The 21,759-nt window shown below is 69.3% G+C and overlaps 6 protein-coding genes across 6 annotated transcripts; 2 read left to right on the top strand and 4 right to left on the bottom strand.

Annotated features, from left to right (window-relative positions):
- Window positions 1–166: 166 nt before the first annotated feature.
- Window positions 167–2,392, top strand: CCDC65 (coiled-coil domain containing 65). Its single transcript, XM_062630606.1, has 8 exons — window positions 167–336; window positions 419–586; window positions 659–828; window positions 939–1,077; window positions 1,170–1,367; window positions 1,459–1,677; window positions 1,756–1,908; window positions 2,007–2,392. Exons 1-8 carry the CDS (start codon window positions 202–204, stop codon window positions 2,310–2,312), a joined length of 1,488 nt encoding a protein of 495 aa, XP_062486590.1. The 5' UTR covers window positions 167–201; the 3' UTR covers window positions 2,313–2,392.
- Window positions 2,393–2,513: 121 nt separating this feature from the next.
- Window positions 2,514–4,685, bottom strand: FKBP11 (FKBP prolyl isomerase 11). The gene is given in 7 exon segments (XM_062630659.1): window positions 2,514–2,747; window positions 2,819–2,889; window positions 2,984–3,017; window positions 3,121–3,211; window positions 3,570–3,635; window positions 3,913–4,073; window positions 4,076–4,685. Coding segments are annotated over 7 exon segments (1,251 nt in total). The 3' UTR covers window positions 2,514–2,529.
- Window positions 4,686–5,228: 543 nt separating this feature from the next.
- ARF3 (ADP ribosylation factor 3) lies at window positions 5,229–7,744 on the bottom strand. The gene is given in 6 exon segments (XM_062630592.1): window positions 5,229–6,054; window positions 6,258–6,382; window positions 6,492–6,602; window positions 6,724–6,913; window positions 7,495–7,698; window positions 7,700–7,744. Coding segments are annotated over 6 exon segments (837 nt in total). The 3' UTR covers window positions 5,229–5,892.
- Window positions 7,745–9,802: 2,058 nt separating this feature from the next.
- Window positions 9,803–11,814, top strand: WNT1 (Wnt family member 1). Its single transcript, XM_062630591.1, has 4 exons — window positions 9,803–10,055; window positions 10,297–10,550; window positions 10,773–11,038; window positions 11,249–11,814. The coding sequence occupies exons 1-4, from the start codon at window positions 9,955–9,957 to the stop codon at window positions 11,735–11,737; spliced, it is 1,110 nt and encodes a 369-aa protein (XP_062486575.1). The 5' UTR covers window positions 9,803–9,954; the 3' UTR covers window positions 11,738–11,814.
- Window positions 11,815–16,837: 5,023 nt separating this feature from the next.
- On the bottom strand, window positions 16,838–18,395 carry DDN (dendrin). The gene is made up of 2 exons (XM_062630589.1): window positions 17,986–18,395; window positions 16,838–17,889 (listed from the first exon to the last, which is right to left on the bottom strand). The coding sequence occupies exons 1-2, from the start codon at window positions 18,126–18,128 to the stop codon at window positions 16,881–16,883; spliced, it is 1,152 nt and encodes a 383-aa protein (XP_062486573.1). The 5' UTR covers window positions 18,129–18,395; the 3' UTR covers window positions 16,838–16,880.
- A 280-nt stretch (window positions 18,396–18,675) lies between these two features.
- Window positions 18,676–21,268, bottom strand: PRKAG1 (protein kinase AMP-activated non-catalytic subunit gamma 1). The gene is made up of 11 exons (XM_062630590.1): window positions 21,254–21,268; window positions 21,034–21,137; window positions 20,851–20,932; window positions 20,717–20,775; window positions 20,588–20,633; window positions 20,426–20,480; window positions 20,217–20,343; window positions 19,738–19,903; window positions 19,601–19,638; window positions 19,351–19,497; window positions 18,676–19,269 (listed from the first exon to the last, which is right to left on the bottom strand). The coding sequence occupies exons 2-11, from the start codon at window positions 21,103–21,105 to the stop codon at window positions 19,171–19,173; spliced, it is 891 nt and encodes a 296-aa protein (XP_062486574.1). The 5' UTR covers window positions 21,106–21,137; window positions 21,254–21,268; the 3' UTR covers window positions 18,676–19,170.
- Between the last annotated feature and the right edge of the window lie 491 nt (window positions 21,269–21,759).

The raw sequence follows: 21,759 nt of genomic DNA, 5'->3' as shown, positions 1-21,759 counted from the left end.
AAGTGGCGGTTGCTAGGAGACCGGCGGGACGCCGGTGGGTGCTGTGGGGCGCATTCGGTACCGGGATCGTGGACAGGGAGGGGTGAAGGGGGGGCTGGAGGGACCCAAAAGTGTGGGTGGTGTTAGAGGGGACCCCAACGGGGAGGAGATGGGGGGGTCCGGGACCTCCCGCCTCACCCCGTGCACCCGGGCACAGCCGCCATGGCCGGGAAGCGCCGCTCCCGGGCAGCAGTCGCCGTGTCGGCGGACGACAAGCTCCTGCTGCTTCAGAGCCAAGCGCTGGCCGAGGAGGAGGCGGCCAAGAGGAAGGGGGAGATGCTCACCCGGTTCCTGAAGGTACCCGGGGGGCTACGGGACGGGGTAGCCGGGTGCCCCCTCCCATTGCCCCCGCTCCTGCTCACGGCCGTGCCCCGCTCAGCACAAGCTGGCCCAGGAGGAGCAGAGCAGCGCCCTGAGCCTGCACAAGCTCCACGAGCAATGGAGGGCGGTGCTGCGGGAGGCCAAGGCCTCGGAGCTGCGCCGGGATGTGCATGTCCTCAGCCGGGCCTTCGCACGGGTCATGGACTGCAAGGACGGCGTCATCGAGGTGAGCGCGGGTCCGGTGGGGCCGCGGCAGCATCGGGACCCCCCGCGCTCTGTGACAGCCCCGACCTTGCAGGCCCTGGCCGCAGACCTGGAGGAGGCGGAGGAGCAGCACGGCCGAGCCCTGCGCAGCCACTTGCTCAACGTGGACCGGCTGCTGCAGCTGCAGCGCTGCCGCCTGGCGTGCCTGGAGGACGGGTACCGGGCCCACCTCCAGGCCATGCAGGCTGCCTTCGAGGAGGAGAGGTGCGGCAGGAGCAGGGGGGCAACAGTGGCACCCGCTGCCTGTCCTGTGCTGGTGCTGAGCACCCCGCTGGAGCCACCCTCTGCCAGCAGCTCCCCTGTGCTTCCCACAGGAGAACCATCGTGGAGCAGCATGAGCGGGAACGCTGCTACCTGCAGGACGTGGCGCTGGGCACGGAGCAGAATCAGGCCAAGAACGACTTGGACATCACGCTGAAATTCCAGAGTTCCCTGGACGACATCAAAAACGAGGCAGGGGCAGGGGCAGGAACCGGCCGGGAGCCTTCAAGGGTGAGGTTTGGGGAGTGGTGGCTCACACGCTCTGTGCCTGTGCCCATGCCCAGAGTCTGCAGGAGAAGCAGTACACCCACCTGCAGATTGGGGCAAAGCTGGAGGAGCTCTGGAAGCAAGTCCAAAGCACCCTGCAGGGCTATGCCGAGGACACCGAGCAGCAGAGGGTGGCTTTCGAGGTGCTCAAGCAGAAGGACGAGAAGAGCTCCAGGGAGGTGGAGATGCAGACAAAGAAGCTGCAGAAGCTGCAGGTTGCAGCAGGGCACAGGGGTGAAAGTGGGGGCACTGGGGACCCCATCCCCATCCTCGTGGCCCCGTCCATCACATTCCCACTGTCCCCAGGGCTCGATCACAGCCATCAGGAGCCGACTCGTGGCTCTCATCCAGGAGAGCGAGGAGCAGAACCGGCGCATGCGGGAGGAGAAGGAGAAGGTCCTCGGGCAGCTCCGGGAGCTCAGGACTGAGATGAACCAGATGGGCACTGATGCCCACGACAGCCTCCTCAGACTCACCCTGCAGAGCGGTGCTGCCCTCAAGGCGCTGGCACGGGTGACGGAGAAGGTGAGAGGTGCTGGGAGCCCCTCAGGGTGGGAATTCCACCTTCCCAGCCCTCCCTGCCCTCTCTTGCATCCCCCCCAGGCCCAGCACATCCTGCGCCTGGCCGAGATGTGCCGCAGGATGGAGACGGAGGAGGAGAAGGTGCTGCCCTTTTACCCATCCTCGCTGGAGGAGGAGGAGGAGGAAGATGCCCGGCAAGTCCTCCAGGAGACACCAGTGGAGGCACTGGCCTGGGTGAGGAGCTGAAGCCCCCCGTGGGGCTCGGGGCCGGATCCGGGCTTGGGAATGGTCCATGGCCAGGCTGAGGACCCCTTGCCTTGCCTCTCGCCCAGGCCGTGCAGGACTACGCCGGGCTGGAGCGCTTCTGGCAGCGCTTCAACAAGGCGAAGCTGGAGGAGCAGGCGCTGGAGCAGCAGAGGGCGGCGCTGAGCCGCAGGAACCGGCGCCTGCGGGACCTGCTCCGGCGATACCTGGACGGGATCTCCATCCCGCAGGAGGTGCTGAGCGAGCCCAACCCCCTCCTCGCCGTCAAGCACAAGAGCTGCATCCCCAGGGCCGTGCCCCACACCGGCGGTAACTGCGCTGTGCACCCCAAGACCCACCTGCAGCCCATCCATGGCTCCACCAGCACTGCCTGAGACCCCCCAGTGCAGCCCCGGACACTGCAGTGACTGGGACAGCCTGGAGGTGCCATAAAGGAGCTAAATTGCACACAAAACTGTGCTCCGGGGTCTTATTTCTGGAATAAGCTGAGCTTTGGTGTGGGTCTGTCACCTCCCGCTTGTGTTCAAGGTGTCTCTGCCCCTCAGAGCCGCATGCAGCCATGGAGCAGCCACAGATGCCCAGGGAAAGGATTTATTTCCTTTTGGCTTTGTTCTTCTTCTCTTCCTTCATCTTCTTCTTGGAGAGCTTGGTGCTGCTGGCCTTGTGGTAGAGGTGGCACCCGATGAGCCCCAGCAGCGCTGGCACCAGCCCCAAGCACAGCAGGGGCACCACCTTGTTCAGCACCTTCTGCCAGTAACCGGCGCGGGACAGAGCCACCAGCTCCACCTCAAACCGCAGTACCGCGTCCCCTGCGATGGGGAGACAGAGCCTCAGTGGGGCTGGCGGAGACCCCACGGGGACCCCAAGGGGCTGCACTCACCTGGGATGGACGGGGGAGACCCCCGCTTGCCGTAGGCCAGGTGAGGGGGGATGATGACTCTCCGCTTCTCCCTGCCATGGTGAGACACTGTTAGTGCCCTGTGGGGCTGGACTCACACCCCAGGTGGCCCTGGGGACACTCCCCTGTGCCCCTTGCCCAGCTTACCCAACACACATGTCCAGCAGACTCTGCTCCAGGCCTGTGAGGAATCGGGGGGTAAACGGGTGAGCAGGGCTGGCCGGGGGCACCCCAAAGCCCATTGGGCACAGGCAGTGACATCCCTCGGGACCCCCTGTGCTCACCGGGGATGACCTGGTGCTTGCCCAGCTCCACCTGGAGCGGGTCCCGGCTCAATGAGGTGTCAATGATGCGGCCATCGTCCTCCAGGCTGCCCTGCGGGGACACCGGCTCCATCACCGGCACTGGCACCGGCGCCCGGGCTGGCTCTGCCCCACACAGGTACCGGCGTTGTCCCACTGCCACTCCAGGCAGTTCCCGTTGTCCTCCGCAGGACAACGCAGATCCTGGTGCCATCCCCATGCCCACCCCGATGCCACCCTGGGGACCTCCCCACGCTGCTCCTAGTGCCAGGGTCACCCAAGTGCCACCCCCTTGCCATCCTCACGCCTGCTCCTGAACCTCCCCGGCACTGCCCCTATGCCCACCCCGGTGCTCCCCCCCCCGGTGCCGGAGCCGCCCCCCCGCCCGGCGCAGCGCTGTGCTGTGCTGACGTGTTCCTGCCGCCGCGCACCGTGTAGTGGATGTGCACCGTGTCCCCCGGCGCCGACAGCTCCGTGCAGCCCTCGGGGGGGGGCACCTGCAACGGGACGGGGTCACGGGGGACCGGGACGGGGTCACCCCATCCTCGGGGTGCGCGGACCCCGCTCCGTGCCCCCCGGGGCCCCGTGAGCCGCACTCCCTGCTTCGGTACCCCCAGCGCAGCCGCTTCCCTCCGCTGCTCCCGTTCCCCGCCGCACCGCCGGGGTCCCCACTCTCCGGTACCGCCCGAGGGCGCCGCCGGGGGGGTCCGGTGCCCGGTGCTCCCCGCGCAGCCCCAGTTCCCGCGCTCCCCTCCCGGCTCCCCCGCGGCTCACGAGCGTCTCCAGCCGCAGGTCCCGGGCCCCGGTTTCGGTTTCGCTCTCTGCGGCGCGGGCTGGCGGCAGCAGCAGAACCAGCAGCAGCAGCAGCGCGGCGGGGGACGGCATGGCCGGGCTGGCGGCGGCGGCGGCACCGAGACCGCCCCGTCCTGCCCCGTGCTCACCCCGGGCCCCGCCTCCCCCCCCGGGACCGCCCCCCCGGGACCGGTCTGCGGGACAAGCAGCGAGCTGCGGTGGGGACGGAGCGGGGGGTTCCCCCCACCGGTGTCCGGGACACACGTCCGCCTGTGCTCCGGTGCCGCACAGCCCGGGCTGCCACCGAGCACCGGTGCCCATCCGGTGACTGCCCCGGTGATCCCCGCTGAGCCGGGCGGCGGGCTCGTCCCAGGGCAGCGGCGGCGGGACCGGTACCAGCAGGCGGCAGCAGAGCCCGGAGGAATCGGCACCGAGCAGGATCCGGCTCCCGTTGGTGCGGAGCGCCCCTCGTCCCGCACCCAGCGCCCTTCCCGGCCCCCTGCGGGACAGGGGAAGCTGAGCTCCGCAGCGGGCCCTGCACGGAGAGGGGCCCCCAAACCCCTGCCCCTGGGGTCACCGCAGAGCCCTGGGGAACACGGGAGCAGCCCCGGCTCGGGAGGGGACGCTGGGACACGGGGGCAGCCCCGTTCCCCCGCCCTACGCCGGTGGTGACAGCGGCCCCGTTGCCGGCGCAGGCCCCGGCGCAGCTCCCGGACGACAGCATCGGCACGCCGGCCCCACGGGCGCCCGCACATACCAGCCCCGGTTGCCGAGAGGTGGCGAAGCCGCGCTGGCGGCGGGGGGACGGGGCATTAATGGGATTATGGCCGCCGGGTCAGCGCCGCGCCGGTCCTCACCGCACAAAGGCACCGGTGGGAACCGGCTCCGCGGCTCCCAGCACCCCGGGGAACCCCGGGCACCGGCCCCCCCCTTCCCGTGCAGGGGGAACCCCCAATGCGGTGGCAGCAGCACCAACCCAAAGGGAGATACAGGGACGGGGACAGCAGCGCCGGTCCCCTGCATAGGTCCTGACATGGGGGGGCTGAGCCCCACTCGCGGCCATGCTGGCGCTGGCACCATCCCCACGCCCTGGCTGGGATTAGCACTAATGGGATTTACCATTTCATCCAATATTCTCCTAAGGATGAGCCTGGGAAAGGGGAGTTCCCCCCCCCCCCAGCCTCCCCTCGCCCCGTTAAGCTCTTTCTAATTAAACCCAACCCGGTGCTGTCCATCACTGTCCCCTCCCCAGACCCTGCGCTGGGGGGGGCTGTGGAAGAAGAGCCGTGGGGCAGCCCTACATAAAACATGTTTAATATCCAAGGGGGGCTGGGGGTCACCCACCGTCTCAGGCGCAGGGAGAGGGGGCTTGGAGGGGGGTACACACGTCCCTGGACGGGGCAGAGCCGCAGCAACACGTCACACCAAGCACAGACCGGGGGTATAAATATGGTGCTGGGGGGGTACAGAATGGGGCCGTCCGTCCGTCTGTCCGTGAGGGGCTGGGACATACAATCACGATGCTGGCACAGGGATGGGGTGCAGGGGAGGAGACCTGCCTCGAAGTGACATGGGGGGGGCTGGGGACGTGTGGGACCCCCGGGGTGGGGAATGTGGGGTTGGGGGGGGAGGGGGTGTATAGTCCCAAATCCCCCCTGCGGCCCCGCAGCCCCCACATTTGGTCCAGAGGAAGGGGAGGGGGCATGCACGGGGATGGGGTACCCCAGCGTGATCCCCCCGGGCACCCAGCCCCCGTGTCCCCCCCCAGGTACGTTCCATAGAGCTGTATTTCCACACACGCACACACGAGATCCGAGGGGAGACCCCAAAACAAGGCGGAAAAAGACCCCCACAGCAACCGGTGCCAGAAGAGAAAGCAAAACCCAACCGGGGCAGGGATGGGGGAGTCCGGGGGGGGGGCCCCGGGGACACGGGGGGGGCGGCCTGCAGCCGCCCGCCCGCTCACTTCTTGTTCTTGAGCTGGTTGGCGAGCCAGTCGAGGCCCTCGTAGAGCCCGTCCCCGCTGGTGGCGCAGGTGGCTTGGATGTACCAGTTACGGTGGCGAAGGGAGTGCAGCCCCAGCTTGTCCGTGATCTCCGCCGCGTTCATGGCATTGGGCAGGTCCTGAGGGGAGAGACGGGGCTGCCACAGGGACCCAGACACCGGCCCTGACACCCCAGGGATGGGAACAGGCACCCAGACACTGACCCTGACACCCCGGGGATGGGCACAGGCACCCAGACCCAGACACCAGCCCCAACAACCCAGGGATGGGCACAGGCACCCAGACACCAGCCCTGACACCCCGGGGATGGTCCCAGCCCCACCTGCTTGTTGGCAAAGACGAGGAGGACAGCGTCCCGCAGCTCATCCTCCGCCAGCATCCGCATGAGCTCCTCCCGTGCCTCATTCACCCGCTCCCGGTCGTTGCTGTCCACCACGAAGATGAGCCCTGGGGACAGCAACCGGGCGCTGCTGGGGGCGCAGGACCCTCGGCCCCACTGTTCCCCCCGTCCCCAGTGACCGTATCCCCCCCGCCCATGTCCCCGCGGGGCACCTACCCTGGGTGTTTTGGAAGTAATGCCTCCAGAGGGGCCGGATCTTGTCCTGCCCACCCACATCCCACACGGTGAAGCTGATATTCTTGTACTCCACCGTCTCCACGTTGAACCCTGTGAGGAGCAACAGCGGAGGGAAACTGAGGCATGTGGGGGCCACGAACCCCAACCCAAGGAGCCCCGATGGGGAGGGGTCTGTGCCCAGTGACCCCCCAAAACCCTTAGCCCTGCTCACCTATGGTGGGAATGGTGGTGACGATCTCCCCCAGCTTCAGCTTGTAGAGGATGGTGGTCTTCCCGGCAGCGTCCAGCCCCACCATCAGGATCCGCATCTCCTTCTTCCCGATGAGGCTCTTCAGCAGGTTCCCGAAGATGTTGCCCATGGTGACGGCGGCGCTGGCTCCGTCCGCAGGCGAGGCCGGATCCTGCGGGGGCACAGGGCTGGGATTGGGGGGGGACCCTCAAAACACGGAAAGGGGGAGGGGGTGCAGACATTGAGGACACCCCTGTGTGGGATAGAACCCTGCGGCCATGGGGCTGCTCCGACATGAAGGGGCCGTGCTGGGGGTGCCCCCCCCGCGCTGCACCTACAGGGGCCAGGCCAAGGCTGCACTGGAGGAAACTGAGGCACGGACCCAGCACTTCTGGGGGGGTGAGGGGCGCACAACCGCACCCCCCCCAAACCCCGACCCCCCCCGGGCTGCAGCCCCCCCGCTCCGCGGCGGGCCCCTCCCGCCCCTGAGCTGCTGCCGCCCCCGTTGCTCCCCCCGACCGCATCACACCCCTCCGCTACAATGCGCCCCTCCAACGCACCCCCATTGGCTCGCACCGCCCCCCCAAACCGCTTCCCCCCCCCCCCCGCATCACCCCCGGAGCGATGCCCGCAACCCCCGGGGGTCCGCATCCCCAAACCCCGCCGCATCCCCACCCCCCCGGGCCGTGCAGAGCCCCCCCGGTGCCGCCCCCACGCCGATTCTCCCCCGCCCCCGGTGCTGCCCTCCCAGACCTGGTGCCGGTGCCGGTACCGGTGGCTCCCCCCGCCCGCAGCTGACTCTGCACCGCTCCCGCCGCCGGAAGCGGAGGCCCGATCGCGCCGATCTCGCGAGAGCTCCCGGTGGCCCCCCCCCCCCCCCCTTACTCCTCCTTCCCCCCCCCCAACCCGCACTCCGCTTCCCGCCCCCCCCCCGTACCGGACCCGGGGGGATCGCGAGGAAAGGAGGGGCGCGGAGCTCGCGAGAGGCGCGAGCCGTTACCATGGCAGCGGCTGCAGCAGTGCGGGGCGGGGGGGGATGCACCGGGAGGGGGGGTCCCGGTGACCCCTCTATGGGCACCGGGGGCAGAGCCCCGGGGGGGGAGCTACGTGGAGAGAGGGGTGCCCCGGGGACCCCAGAACCGGCACTGCTGGGACAGGGATGAGCCCCCCACGGGGACCCGGTACCGGTGGTACCGAGGCGTCCCCGGTGCTCAGGGGCCGGGCGGGGGCCGTCAGGGGGTGCGGGGCTGTCCCGGTCTCCGTCCGTCCCGTGCTCGGAGCGGCGGGAAGGGACCCGTGTCCCCCGCCCCTCCCGCCCCACCCCGGCCTGGCACCCGCGGCGCCGCCCCCCCCCCCCCCCCCCCACGGCTGCGGGAGCCGCTGCGTGCTCCCGCGGGCACCCCGGGGCTGAGGGGGGAGTCCCGAGCATCACTTCCTTCGTCCTGGGTCCGCCGCCAAACGGGACGGGGGGAGCAGGGGCGCGGGGACCCCGGGAGGGTCCCGGGATGGAGCGGGGATGTCTGGGCCTCGCCGCTGGTGGCACGGCCCCGGGCAGGGCCCTCCCTGCCGCGCCCCGGGGCCTCCCCGCGGCCGCTGACCTCAGCCCCGGGAGCCCCGATGGGGCGGCGGCCCGAGGGCGCGGACACGGCCCGGCCCGGCCGGGAACCGGGGCGGGGGGAGTGCGGGAGCCGCCAGCCTGGAGCAGACCCCGGGCCGAGGGAGGGGTGAGGGGGGGTCCCCGGTGCGAGCCCCCCCCCATCCGCTGCCAGCCCGGGCTTTGTCCGCCCTTGAATTGAAATGGAGAGCGGCGGCCCCGGGCCGTGACGGGCGAGCGGGCTAATCCGGCCCCGCATGACTGGTCCGGGGAAACCGCTGCGGGGGGATTACCCGCCCCGCACCCCGCCAAGACGGGGGGGGCTCAACTCAGGCCCCCCCATCCCTCCGGCCCCGCACCGGGGAGTTCGCACCCGGGCGGGCAGCGGCTTCGTCCCCACCGAGAATTGCGGGCACGTGGGGTCCGGGTCCCCATCTCCGTTCCGCTCCATCCCCTCATCCCGACCCCCGCTCGGTGCCCCGGGGCACGGGGCTGCACCCGCTGCGGGCGCCTACGGCCACGTTCATGGGAGGCCCGGTGCGCAGAACCGGCCGTCGGGCCCCGTCCACAACCGGCTCGGGACGGAGATCGCGCCCGCCCCTTCGCGCCGGGCACGGACCGGGAAGGGAGAGGGGTCCGGCGCAGCCCCGACGGTCCCTCTCCCTGGGGTTGCGTGTCTGGTCCCCGCCCTCCGAACCCGGCTCTCCCGGCGCGGCGCCCCCGGGTTGTCCCGAGCTTCGGCTCCCCGGTGCGCCCGGGGCTATCCCGGGAGATCCCCGCGCTCCACTCCCCCGTGCGCCCCGGGCTGCCCCGGGGGATCCCGGGCCATCCCCGGCCCCAGCTCCCTCCGTGCTCCCGGCGCTGTCCAGGCCCGTCCTGGGCTACTCCGGGTCCTGTTACTGCTTGCGCCGGGACCTGTCCTGGGCTCCCCTCGCCGGGGCCGGTGCGTGGGGAGGGCGGGGGGCGGCAGCCGGTGTCCCCCTCCCCGCCCCATCGGCCGCGCTCTGGGCACGGGGCCGGGGCGCAGCCACCCGCCGGGCTAATCCGGGCCGTGACGGACAGGCCCGGCGCCGCCGCTCCGGTCGCCCCATAAGAGGTGCCGCGGCCCCGCCGCTCCCCATTGTTAGGGCGAGGACGCGGGGAGGCCCCGTTCGGCGGGACCGGCCCACGGGGACCCTCCGCGCCGCCCCTATAAGAGGGAAGGGGCTGGAAGATGCTCCCGGGTGCTGAGCGCTGCGCACCAGCCGCGCCGAGCCGAGTCCAGCCGCGCCGTCTCCCAGGGGAACCGCCGGGCACCGCGCACGGACCGCCCGGCACCGGTACCGGGCAGCGGGCACCGCGCACGGAACCCCCGACGCCGCGCTCCAGGGACCGTGCAGGGAGCTCAGGGCCCCGCAGCCCCGACGCCGCTCCCCGGGCATCGGCTGCAGCCCGTTGCCGGTGGAGCGGTCCCCGCGTCCCCCTTCACCCGCCCGCAGCGGAGCCGCCCGCCCTCCCCGCGCCCCGCGCGTCCGGAAACACGCGTGGATGTAGCGGCCGGGCCGGGGGCTCCGCGGCACCATAAATACCCCGGCGGCCGCTCGCCCGCGCACTCTGCCGGGTCTCCCGGTGCCGGAGCCATGCGAGCCGCCGCGCTGGGGCTGGCGCTCCGGGCGCTCTGGGCGCTGGCCCTCTCCTCCCTCTCAAACACGCTGGCGGTGAACAACAGCGGGCGGTGGTGGTGAGTCCGTCGGTACCGGCAGCAGCACCGGCACCGGAGCAGGGGGCGGAGCGGGGCTTGGCACCGGCACGGCGGGGGCTGCCCCGTAGCCAAGGATGGGGCGCGCAGGTGCAACCGGGGGGGGACCAACGGGGCTGTGACCCGCGGCTGCGGGTCGGAGGATGCTCTGGTAGCGGATCAGAGGGGAGGGCTGAGGCAGGGAGCGGGATGCCGGTGCTCACCGTCCCCTCCTGTGCCGCAGGGGCATCATCAACGTGGCCTCGTCCACCAACCTGCTGACGGACTCCAAGAACGTGCAGCTGGTGCTGGACCCCAGCCTGCAGCTGCTGAGCCGCAAGCAGCGCAAGCTGATCCGCCAGAACCCCGGCATCCTGCACAGCGTCAGCTCCGGCCTCCAGACCGCCATCAAGGAGTGCAAGTGGCAGTTCCGCAACCGCCGCTGGAACTGCCCCACCTCGCAGGGTCCCAACATCTTCGGCAAGATCGTTAACCGGGGTGAGGCCACGGGGCGGCGGGAGGTGGCGTGGGGCTACCCGCCCCCCCCCCCCCCCCCGCGGCACCCCAGAGCCAGGATGCTCTGCAAAGCACCCTCGGTTCACCACGGGGCATCGCCAGCTCCCAGCCCATCAGCATCCCGTTGTGGCTGCCGGTTGGGGGTGCCGCTGGGTGCCCCCTCTTCATCCCAACAGCACCCTGAGGCCCTGCTCTCCTCCGCAGGCTGCCGGGAGACCGCGTTCATCTTCGCCATCACCAGCGCCGGTGTCACGCACTCGGTGGCACGGTCCTGCTCCGAGGGTTCCATCGAGTCTTGCACTTGTGACTACCGGCGCCGTGGCCCCGGGGGCCCCGACTGGCACTGGGGAGGCTGCAGCGACAACATCGACTTCGGGCGCCTCTTCGGGAGGGAGTTTGTGGACTCCAGTGAGAAGGGCCGAGACCTGCGATTCCTCATGAACCTGCACAACAACGAGGCTGGGCGCATGGTGAGGGCACAGGGGGGCTGCACGCAGCACCTGGGGGGGGGGGGGCACGGCCACCACGGACCCTACCCTGTCCCCATGCACACACTGGGAACCGTTACAATGGGATTTCCCACCTGGCTTTGGGCAGGCTGAGCACGACGCGATGCTGCTGGGCAGCGGGGATGCCGGAGCTCACGGTGCCCCATGCCCTCCCCATCCTTCCCCTTGCAGACGGTGTTCTCCGAGATGCGCCAGGAGTGCAAGTGCCACGGCATGTCGGGCTCCTGCACTGTGCGCACGTGCTGGATGCGGCTGCCGACCTTCCGCGCTGTGGGCGACGTCCTGAAGGACCGCTTCGACGGGGCTTCCCGCGTCATCTACGGCAACAAGGGCAGCAACCGGGCCTCGCGCGTGGAGCTGCATCACCTGGAGCCCGAGAACCCGGCCCACAAACCCCCCTCGCCCCACGACCTCGTCTACTTCGAGAAGTCACCCAATTTCTGCACCTACAGCGGGAAGACAGGGACGGCGGGGACGGCCGGGAGGTTCTGCAACAGCTCCTCGCCGGGGCTGGATGGGTGCGAGCTGCTGTGCTGTGGGCGTGGGTACCGCACACGCACCCAGCGTGTCACTGAGCGCTGCAACTGCACCTTCCACTGGTGCTGCCACGTCAGCTGCCTCAACTGCACCAACACGCAGGTGCTGCACGAGTGCTTGTGAACCCCCCCAAGTGGGACCCCCCTGCACCGGCCCTGGAGGGGGTCTGTGCCACCCCCAATGACGAGTGCCTGGTGGGATTGAAGGCACCCATGGCTGTCTCTGTGACCCGCTGTGGCCTGGCCTGGCCTGGCCCACCCTGGGGCCAGCAGCCGGTCTGGGGGCTCGGTGCCAGTATGCACCGTCCCAGGGACCCCCATCCCGTTCTTACTGTAAATACAATATTTATTGTGGATGGTTTGATGCCACCCCCCCCCCCCAAACTTTGCTGGCCCCAGGCCCTGTTTTTTATAATGAAAGATAATAATAATTAATAATTATAATTAATAATAATAATGCTGCTTTGTTCCAGGTTTCACTGATAGCCTTTAGAGAAGAATAAAGGATATATTTTTATCAGTCCTGTGCTGGTTCATTTGGGGGTGCTGAAGAAGGGAGGGAATGAGCAATGTTCCCCTGTCCCCCAAGCTATGGGGCTAGACACAAGCCCCCTACTGCACACGTCCAGCCTCTCTGTCCATCCATCACCTCTGCATCCACTGGCTGCCCACCCTTCTCCTCCTCTCCTCTCCCCTCTCCTCCTCTCCGTCATCCCCATCCCCTTCTTCCTCCCGCTGTGCTCGTCTCCAGCCCCAGCCATCGCCGCCGCCGCTCCTGGCTGGGGCGTCCATCCCCATGGCCGGGGAGCCCATCACCATGGCTCCTGGGCTTGCGGTATCTCCAGCACTGGAATTTGCTGGGGCGTCGGGGCTGGTGCCGCCAGGGCCGGGCGCTGGGATCGGCCACGGGAGGTACAAGGCAGCAGACAGGGAATGAGCCTCGTCCATCACCGCTGCTGGCCGGCGCTGACGGCTCCCCTTGGCTCCGGGGGAGGAGGGGGGCCAGGGAGGGCACTGGGGTTATGGGGGCCGGGGCCAGAGGGCCGGGACCGGCCACTGGCCCCACACGCAGCCCCACACTCATGCGTGGGGTCTGGCTGCAGCCCGAGAAAGGCCGTGGCAAAGGTGGGTGCAGCTCCGCGGCTGGCAGGTGCCCTGGTGGCATGGGCATCCCACCGGGATGGGCTCCTCCCTGTGATAGGCATCCCACTGGGATGGGAATTCCCCTGTGACGGGCATCCCACTAGGTAGGGTAACCCATTGGGGTGGGTGTCGAACCAGAGTTAGTATCCCACTGAGATGTGCATTCCCATGGGATGGATTTTCCCTTGGGATAAGCATCCCACAGTGCTGGGCATAGAATGGGCATCCCTGGGAAGGGCATTCCTGTGGGACAAGATTCCCACTGGGATGGGTATCCCACTGGGGCTGGCATCCACTGGGGCAGGTGCAGGGCTCACTCACACCCTCTGCTCCCTAACTCCACACCTTGGACGTAGCTGTAACCTCTGCCCCTTCATCCAGCCCGGGGCCACGGTGACATCCAGCCCCAGGGATGCCCCAGTGCCCACCTGCAGTGGGGGGGTCCCCGCTGCCCCAGAGCTGGGGCGGCATCAAAGGCTGAGGAATGACGCTGCCACCACCAGAAATATCCCCCGGAGCTGATAGTGGAAAAGTTGATGGTTTAGACCCAAAGGAGGGGGGAAAAATAACCCCCGGGGGCCCCCGCTGTACACGCCGAGGTGGAAGAGCAGAAAGAACTGCGAGGAAAAGCGACTGGAAAGGAACACATCCCGAAATAGCCCTGGGAGCATCTCCCGCCTGCCGGGAGTTATCTGCCTGCTAAATTCTGCACACGCACAGGGCATGAAAATAGCCTGTTTTCCTGCGGTAGGGAGTCAGGAATATAGATAATGACATTCTTATAAGTCACCTCTGTTACTCAGCTTTTCCTGCGGGCCGGTGACGGCCGGGCACCGCAGCGACCCCCGGCCTGGGGCGCCCCGGGCATGGGGTGGGGTGGGGGGGAGCACCCGGCTGCAGGGTCCGGACCTCCCCGGCGCGGACACATCCACCCCGCGCTGGAAATAGCCGCTGCCGCAGCAGGGCCAGGGAGAGGGACAGGGACAGGGCGGTCCCGCCCCGCGTCAGCCCGTCACATCTGGGAATCCGGGGAGCAGCTGGATGGTGGCCACAAGCTGGGCCTGATGTGGGATGGGAAGGGCTGGGGCGTGGGGGGGGGGGTGTCGGTGCAGGGGTGCGGGACAGAGGGAAGGTGCTGTTCCCAGAGATGGGATGGTGCCCACAGAATCAGGACAGAAGGGCAGGGTGGCACGCAGGGGTGCAGGACAGATGGATTGGACAGTGCCCAGGGGTGCAAGACAAAGGGACAGTGTCATTCCAAGTGGTGCAGGACAGAAGGACAGAGCCATGCCCAAAGGTGCAGGACAGAGAGACAGGACAGTGCCCAGAGGTTCAGAACAGGACAGGGCCATGCCCAAAGGTGCAGGACAGAGAGACGGGACAGTGCCCAGAGGTTCAGAACAGGACAGGGCCATGCCCAAAGGTGCAGGACAGAGAGACAGGACAGTGCCCAGAAGTTCAGAACAGGACAGGGCCATGCCCAAAGGTGCAGGACAGAGAGACAGGACAGTGCCCAGAAGTTCAGAACAGGACAGGGCCATGCCCAAAGGTGCAGGACAGAGAGACAGGACAGTGGCCAGAGATTCAGGACAGGACCATACCTAAAAGTGCAGGACAGAGAGACAGGACAGTGCCCAGAGGTTCAGAACAGGACAGGGCCATGCCCAAAGGTGCAGGACAGAGAGACAGGACAGTGGCCAGAGATTCAGGACAGGACCATACCTAAAAGTGCAGGACAGAGACAGGACAGGGCCCAGAGGTTCGGGACAGGGCAGTGCCCAGAGGTTCAGGACAGAAGGACAGGGCCACGCCCAAAGGTGCGGGACAGAGGGACAGGGCTGTTTCCAGAGGTGCAGGACAGAGAGAGCCATTCCCAGCTGCGCCGACTGCCCGGTGGCATCGTCCCACCACCGGGTCCATCCGCATCCCATCGCCATTGAACCGAGCCCCATCCCGGCTCCCCTCGCCCTCATCCCGTCAGCTCCCGGCTTGTCCGGCCGCAGCCCCCCCCCCCATCCATCCACCGCATTCCTCCGGCGAGGGGCCAAGGCGCCCAGCAACGGTGGCAAGGGCTGGCCTCTAATCCCCGGGGCATGCCAGCCGCGGGGGGATCGTCGCCATCACCCACTCCCTCATAGGTGACCAATGCCCGAGACGAACAATTAGGGACAAAGCTGGAGCCGCCGGGGGCTAACGCCGGACTTCACGGGTGCCTTGTGCGAGTTTAATGAATTGTCCATCATCCCTTTGAGCTCCGCTCGCCTGGGCTGGATTAATCTGAGAAGCCGCAGTGGGGAAGGAGCCGCTAAGCCCGTATTTATTACTCTGCCATTGTAACTAATTGAGGTAATTATCTGTGACTCCAACCCCACCACAATGCGGCATTCACCGCATCCCCCTTCCCTTCCCTTCCCTTCCCTTCCCTTCCCTTCCCTTCCCTTCCCTTCCCTTCCCTTCCCTTCCCTTCCCTTCCCTTCCCTTCCCTTCCCTTCCCTTCCCTTCCCTTCCCTTCCCTTCCCTTCCGACCGGGCACAGCTGGCACCGGCAGCGCGACAGGGCCGGTGCTGGCGCTTGGCACGGTGGGATGTGGTTCAGCAGGGATGTGGCATGGCCACGGTGTGGCCGGCACCACACGCATACAGGAGCCATCAGTGTGCGCTGGCACATGCGGGTCACGGTGTGGCCCGTGACGGTGACACACGGGGGTTATGGGGTTACAGGGACACCGGTACAGGCACGGCTGCTGCTCTCTGGTACGACTCGTGTCCATACGGCCCTGGGGACACCGGCACCGCTGACACACGCGAGTCACGGCTCTCTGGGGAGACCGACACCAGAGTGGCCATTCCGGTCCCTCTAGCAGGGTCCCCGCTCCCGGGGCGGGACCCCCGGTGCCCCCCGGTGCTGTCGGTGCCGTCGGTCACCGGCTGCGCTGCGACACCTGGCGGCTACGGGCGGTACCGCGGCCCGGTGCGGGGACTCCGGTACCGTACGGGTCACTCCCGGTGCCACCCGTGGGCACCACCGCTGGCAGCGGGGAGCGGCGAGAGCCGGGGGGATCCGGGGTGGCCCCGGGGGAGCAGTGCTGGCGCCGGCGCAGCCCGAATTAGAAGGTGATTTTCCCGGCGGGGGTTTGGGCAGGAGCGGAGCCACGGAAAGGGCCGCGCCGCTTCCCCCGCGTCTGGGACACCCAGGGCCCGGGCGGGCAGCGCGTCCGGGCCGAGCCGGGATGCACCGAGCCGGGATGCCCCGAGCCGCGCTGCTCTGCCCTGGGCTCTGCTGAGCCGGGTGATCTGAGCTGCCCATACCAGGATGTGCCGAGCCGTGCTGGGTCATGCAGCCGCGCGGAGCTGTGCCAAGCAGTGCCAAGGCCGGGCCGGGCCATACCGAACCGCATCAAGCCCTGCCAGGCCGTGGCCGCGGCGCGTTGGGCTCAGGTCACCGGCACAGCCCAGACCCCGGTGCGGTGCCAGGATGCGTGGGGTGACGTGGCCGCGGGGCTGCCCCACGAGCGGCCCCCCCCGGGTCCCCCCTGCCCCACGCCGTGACCTCCGGGCCGGTGTCACCGGGATAATGACAGGGTCGCGCTGGGGGGGCGGGGGAGGAGCCGGTTTTAAATAACGTGCAAATTGGCCACGTTATTTGTGCGGTTTCCTCTGGCCGCGGGGCTCGGCCCCCCCCCGCAGTGTGACTAAGAGGTGGCGGCCTCTCGGGGGGGGGACGACCGTGACTCACCCGGGGTCCCCCTCCGGCCGTGACGTGGGGCCGATGGCAGTGGGCCAGAGGTAGTGCACTCACGTACTCATTATGGGGAGGCCGAGGGGGGGACGACATGGCACTTCCCAGCCCCGCCGTGACCACTGCGGTGCCACCGGGACACCCGGGGCTTCCGAGTGACCCCGGCACCGCGGCTGGGGGGTTCGGACCTCGCTGGGCTGTGGGGCAGGAGCAGGGACTCGGGGGGCGCCTGGAGAGGGCGATGGCCCCCCCGCTCGTGCACACACAGGGGGCGAAAGCGGTGCATGGGGATCTCGCAGCCTTTATTGGGGTCAGCCCCGAGCCCCGCCCCGCCACACCCCGCCAAGGCCCGCCCCATCGAGCCCCACCCCGCCAAACCCCGCCCCTCAGGCCCATGGGGGGCTGGCGGTGCCTGGGGCGGCCCCGGTGCTCTCCAGGCTGCTGCTGCTGCTGCTGTAGGTGTGGGGGTCCCGGCAGTGCCGCCACCGGGACCCCCCCGGGCCCCCCTCGGCCTCGGAGTCGGAGTCGGGGGCCGTGTGCCGGCGGATGCGGGACACAGCCTCGCGCAGAGCCTGCGCGTACAGCACCGGCCGCCGCGGGGGGAACCGGCCCCGAGGGCCCCCGCACCCCCCTGGGCTGCGCCAGGGGCTCCGGGGGGGCTCCCGGGGCGGCGAGGGGGCGGCCGGGGGGGTGACAGCCCCGGGGGCACCGGGGGAGCTGCCCGGGGGGGCGATGGGCCCCGGGGACCCCCCCATGTACCGGACCTGCTGCCGCTGCACGGGGGGCACGTACTGGGCCCGGACCACCACGCGGGTGGCGTCGATGAGGACGTGGCCCCCTGCCTCCCGCCGCCCTCTGCCGCCCCCCGGGGCCCGGGCCCGGTTCCCTGCAGCCCGCGGCAGCGTTTGGTTGTGCCGGGGGCTGCCGGGGCCCGCCGGGGATGGCGGCATCCCGCGGGGACGCCGGAGCCGGGCCTCGGTGGCCGCCCGGGGCAGAGTGTGGCTCCAGCCACCCGGCACAGCCCCTCGGCTCCGCGGGGCCCGGGCGGGGCTGCGCGGGGCCCGGGGGGACCGGAGCTGCAGGGTGCGGTGGGGAGCGTCGTAAGCGGGGGGGGAGACATAGGGGGGCGGCCCCCCCCGGCGCGCGTGGGCCGCCTGCATCCGCTGCATGTGGGCCTCGTAGCTGGGGGGGCCCGGCCTGGCCCCTGGCCCTGGGGCACGGGGTGCGCACGGCGGGGGCCAGCCCCGGGACCCCTCAGGATGGCAGCGGGTGGGGGGTGCCCGGGGCCGGGTCTCACAGGCGGGGGGGGGGCGGGAGGCGAAGTCCTGCAGGTGATGGGGGTGAGCGGGGGGCCAAGGGGGGGCCAGCTCGGCCACGAAGCGCTTCTCCAGGTACCTGCAAGACAGAGACGGGGACGTGAGGGCCGGGAGACGCAGGGTACGGGATGGGACCCCCCCCCGCTCCGCTCGTGCCGCCCCCCCCCCGACTCACGCGTACTCCCTGGCGATGCGGCGGTAGGTCCATGGGGGCGCGGGCCCGCACCCCGCGGCCATCGCGGCGCCGGGGGGGCTGCAACACGCCACGGTGTCGATCTCCAGCAGCAGCAGCTGGGTCCGCTCCCGGATCCGCTGCATGGCCGCGGGGGGCCGGAGCCTCGCCGGAGCCACACGTGCGCCCCGCTGCCCCCCGCGCCCGGCCCCGCACCGGCCTCCCCGCGGCGCACGGCGGGGACCCCAACGCCCGTCCCCGGGGTGCTGCCCCCCCCCCCCCCCCCGGGATCCCTTCCCCCCCCTGCGCCAAAGCGGGTTTGGCACCGAGCACTGCAGCCCACGCGGGCTCCGAGCGGAGCTTAGCAACCCTCCGGCGGCGGCATGGCAACGGCAACGGCAACGGCACCGGCACCGGCAACGGCACCGGCAACGGCACCGGCAGCGGCACAGGAGCACCCCCCCGGTCCAGGCTCTCACCTCTCTCCCGAGCCCGGTGTTGTCCGCGGCCGCAGGCACCTCCTGGCCTCCCCCCCGGGCAGGAATGTGCCGGGCTCAGCACGGCCTCGCGCCTCCCCCTCCGGGAGAGCCCCACCGGGCCCCCCCCACACCGGGGGGTCCCCGCATCCACCTCGGCCCCATCCCGGCGCCAATCCCGGCCTTTGAGTAAAGCCACAGGCGGAACAAACAGGGATTTGGGGTCTGGGTGAGCTCAGCAGATTCCCCCTCACACATGGGGGGATGAAGCCCCTCCTGCCCCCCCCAGTGCCCCACGGCGGGATCGTGCCAGCTCTGTGTTTATTCGTGGCTTCTCTCCACACTGGAAGCGGTGCCGGGTGCAGACGTGGCCCAGAGTGGGCATGGGGGAGTGCTGGGGGGCACAGGGGGTGCAGGGGGGACGCCCCTGGCAGGACAGAGCTGAGTGAGGGCGATTAAAGCCCCAGATTCAGTGAAACCGCATGAGGGGGTGTGGGGTATGGGGGAGGGAACCTAAAAGAGGGCCCGCCCAGCACCTGCCAGGCTTTGGGGCACAAGGTGCAGTGTGGGGAGGTCTCCCCATGCAGGGAAGTGCTACCCCATGGCTGGATTATTGCTGGATGCTGCTGGTGAGTGGGGCCCCCAACCTGGGTGTCCCCAAGAGTAGGAAAGGGGGGGCACTGGGGGGGGCTGATCCCCCCACCCAAATGCCTCAGGGGCCCTGTGGGAGGACCAGGGCTTGCAGGATGTCTGAGAGGGAGACGATCCCCTTGACCACGTCGCTCTCGTCCACCACCACCAGCCGGTGAACCTGGGGGGGACATGGCGAGGAATGACGCTGGTGCAGAGACCCTGCCCCCCCCCATTGCCTGTCACCCCCGGGGTTCCTTACCTCTGCTTCCACCAGGCGGTTGATGATGGTTTCCAACGTCTCGTGCTTGTAACACTTGAGGACGCCCTCGAAGTAGTGGGAACGATGCTGCAGCGCCCGCGTCACCGTCACGTCCAGGTTGTTGTAGGTCTTCTCAGCCGCCAGGTTCTGGGGCAGGCAGAGGTGTTGGGGACACAGTGAGGACCCTCAAAACTCACAGAGCCCCCCCAAGCACAATCTTTGCCCCTTCCCCAAGTCCACAGCTACTCACAATCACGTCGAATTTGGAGTAGATGTCGACCACCCGCCCTGGGGAGGGAAAGGAACGGATGCCACGTGGATGGGGACAGCCACAGGGGTTGGGGACAACCACACACGTGGTGGCCTCACCCTAGGCCCTGTCCTCACCTGACTCATCGACAACGGGCAGCGCAGAGACGCGGTGCTGCACGAAGATGCCCAGGGCCACGTAGATGGGGGTGCTGGTGCGCACCACGGCGATGTTGCGGTAGGTGCCGATCTGCAGCTCCTCCAGCGTCTTGGCCATGAACTCGGGCTTTGGGACTTCTGCTATCTGCAGGGGACGGGGAGGGGGACAGTGCTGATGCTGGCTCGCCTCCGGCTGCCCCCGGCTCCTGGGGAGCCTGGGCCGTGGTCCTGAGGAGTGAAAGCAGAAAGCGCTGGGGGGGCACCGTGGGGGCTGGGGAACCCCCGGGCACAGGCAAGGTCCGGCTCCGGGGCTGCGGGCTCCATGCAGCGTCCTGGGAACCCCCCCTCCAACACCCACTCCTCCGCTCCAGTGCCTCGGTGGTACCTGGCACAAGCCGGGGCTGGGCTTGTTGCAGGGGGGGTCCCCGCCGCTGCCACGGAGCAGTGATGGGACTTACAAAGAGCTTGAGGAACTTGAGGATGCGCTTGTGGGTGAGGATGTAGAGGGTGTTCCCTGAGTCGGGGTCTATGACGGGCAGGCGATGGATCTTGTTCCGGATCAGGGAGGAGACGGCATCAAAGAGGCTGCAAACAGGAGGAAAATGGGACTGGGGACCCTGCCTCGCACCCAAGGGTGCTGCCAGCGCTGCCCCTCTCCCTGTGGTACCTGGCATTGGGGGAAATGCAGACCAGCGGCTTGAAGGAATCCTGCAGGTAAACCTCTGCAGGGAGAGGAGGTGCTGAGGGCAGCGGCAGCACCCATGGAGCAGAGCCCCAGTGCTCTGCGTGCCCTGGGCCGGGCAGGAGGCACCCGCAGCCACCCCCTCACCTCTCCAAGTCTCTATTTTGTGCTCCTCCAGCTCGTAGATCTGCACCTGGGTGCAACGACACAAACCAGGATCAACTGGGATCAAGCACGGGGTGGGCAGAGACCGGACCTGCGTCCCCTCATCCTCACCATGGGTGACTTGTAGTAGCGGTGCAGGATGTTGATGAAGTCGGTGATGGTCAGCATGCCTGGGGTGACGGGGACAGGACAGGGTGAGGGGGGTCCCGCAGCCCCCTCCAGCCCCCCCCATCCCGCTCACTCACCCACAAAGCTTTGCTTCTTGCTGTCCCAGAGTGGGGCCGCGCGGACACCGTTGGTGACCAGCGCGAAGAATGCCTTCTTCACCTGCAGTGGGGGCACGGGGGGGGGGGGTCACAGAGGGAGCAGGGCCCCCCTAGGTGCAGACCCTGCCGGGGGGGGGGGAGATGAGGAGCCTCCAGACCCACCTGAAGGGAGGTGTCAAACACAACCAGTTTGGAGCTGGTGGGGATGAGGTCGTAGCAGCGATGGGACTTCATGAATGTAGTGTAGGCACCGCGGGGGGGGCGGCCTGGGGACGGGCAGCGTGAGGTGACCCCCTCAGACTCCCCGCACCCTGGTCCTGAGCCCCCCCAGTCCCTGCAGCCCCCGGACGCCCTCCCCCCCCCCCGACGCTCCCGGTGTCACCTTCCAGTCCCGGGGGACTCAGCTCCGACGGGACCTCTGCAGCCGGGCCGGGATCGGGACCGGGGCCGGGATCCTGCGGACGGACACGGCTCGGGTCGCGGCGGTTCCGAAACCCCCGGACCCGGTTTTCCCCCGTTCCCCTCCCCTCCCGGTCCCTGTTCCCTCCCGTCCCCGATTCCCCCCGTTCCCGTCCCCTCCCGGTCCCGTTCCCTCCCGTTGCCGTTCCTCCCCGACCCGTCTCAGCTCCCGTCCCCGTTCCCGTTCCCACCTCCATGGCCCTACTCGGTCCCGCCACCTCCCCACTTCCGCCAGGCTCCGGGCAGTCACTTCCGCCACCACCGGAACCTTCCCCACCGAGCGCCCCGTCCGTTCCCGTTACCGACCTTTCCCCTCCCGTCGGGTCCCAGCACCCCAGGGGGGAGGTGTCAGCGGCTGTGGGGGCAGAACCCGCCGGAAGTCACGGAGCGGGGGGGGGGGGGCGCTAACACCGGTGCCCTCGGTTAGAC

Source organism: Pezoporus occidentalis, unplaced genomic scaffold, assembly GCF_034315485.1.
Source record: "Pezoporus occidentalis ecotype Australia unplaced genomic scaffold, CSIRO_AGI_Poc_V1 ctg357, whole genome shotgun sequence".
Taxonomy (NCBI): Eukaryota; Metazoa; Chordata; class Aves; order Psittaciformes; family Psittacidae; genus Pezoporus; species Pezoporus occidentalis.
The sequence above is the reverse complement of the archived record's forward strand: the minus strand, read 5'-3'. Positions and strand labels throughout refer to the sequence as shown.

Excerpts from the sequence above, each read along its gene's own strand:
- CCDC65 (XM_062630606.1), top strand. The coding sequence starts at position 202 with ATGGCCGGGAAGCGCCGCTCCCGGGCAGCAGTCGCCGTGTCGGCGGAC. Across the intron at positions 1,078-1,169 it reads TGGACGACATCAAAAACGAG|AGTCTGCAGGAGAAGCAGTA; the intron begins GCAGGGGCAGGG and ends GCCCATGCCCAG. Across the intron at positions 1,678-1,755 it reads TGGCACGGGTGACGGAGAAG|GCCCAGCACATCCTGCGCCT; the intron begins GTGAGAGGTGCT and ends CATCCCCCCCAG.
- WNT1 (XM_062630591.1), top strand. The coding sequence starts at position 9,955 with ATGCGAGCCGCCGCGCTGGGGCTGGCGCTCCGGGCGCTCTGGGCGCTG. Across the intron at positions 10,551-10,772 it reads CGGCAAGATCGTTAACCGGG|GCTGCCGGGAGACCGCGTTC; the intron begins GTGAGGCCACGG and ends TCTCCTCCGCAG. Across the intron at positions 11,039-11,248 it reads ACAACGAGGCTGGGCGCATG|ACGGTGTTCTCCGAGATGCG; the intron begins GTGAGGGCACAG and ends TTCCCCTTGCAG.
- DDN (XM_062630589.1), bottom strand. The coding sequence starts at position 18,128 with ATGCAGCGGATCCGGGAGCGGACCCAGCTGCTGCTGCTGGAGATCGAC. Across the intron at positions 17,890-17,985 it reads CGCATCGCCAGGGAGTACGC|GTACCTGGAGAAGCGCTTCG; the intron begins GTGAGTCGGGGG and ends TCTGTCTTGCAG.
- PRKAG1 (XM_062630590.1), bottom strand. The coding sequence starts at position 21,105 with ATGAAGTCCCATCGCTGCTACGACCTCATCCCCACCAGCTCCAAACTG. Across the intron at positions 20,933-21,033 it reads TGTTTGACACCTCCCTTCAG|GTGAAGAAGGCATTCTTCGC; the intron begins GTGGGTCTGGAG and ends CCCCCACTGCAG. Across the intron at positions 20,481-20,587 it reads CAAAATAGAGACTTGGAGAG|AGGTTTACCTGCAGGATTCC; the intron begins GTGAGGGGGTGG and ends CTCTCCCTGCAG.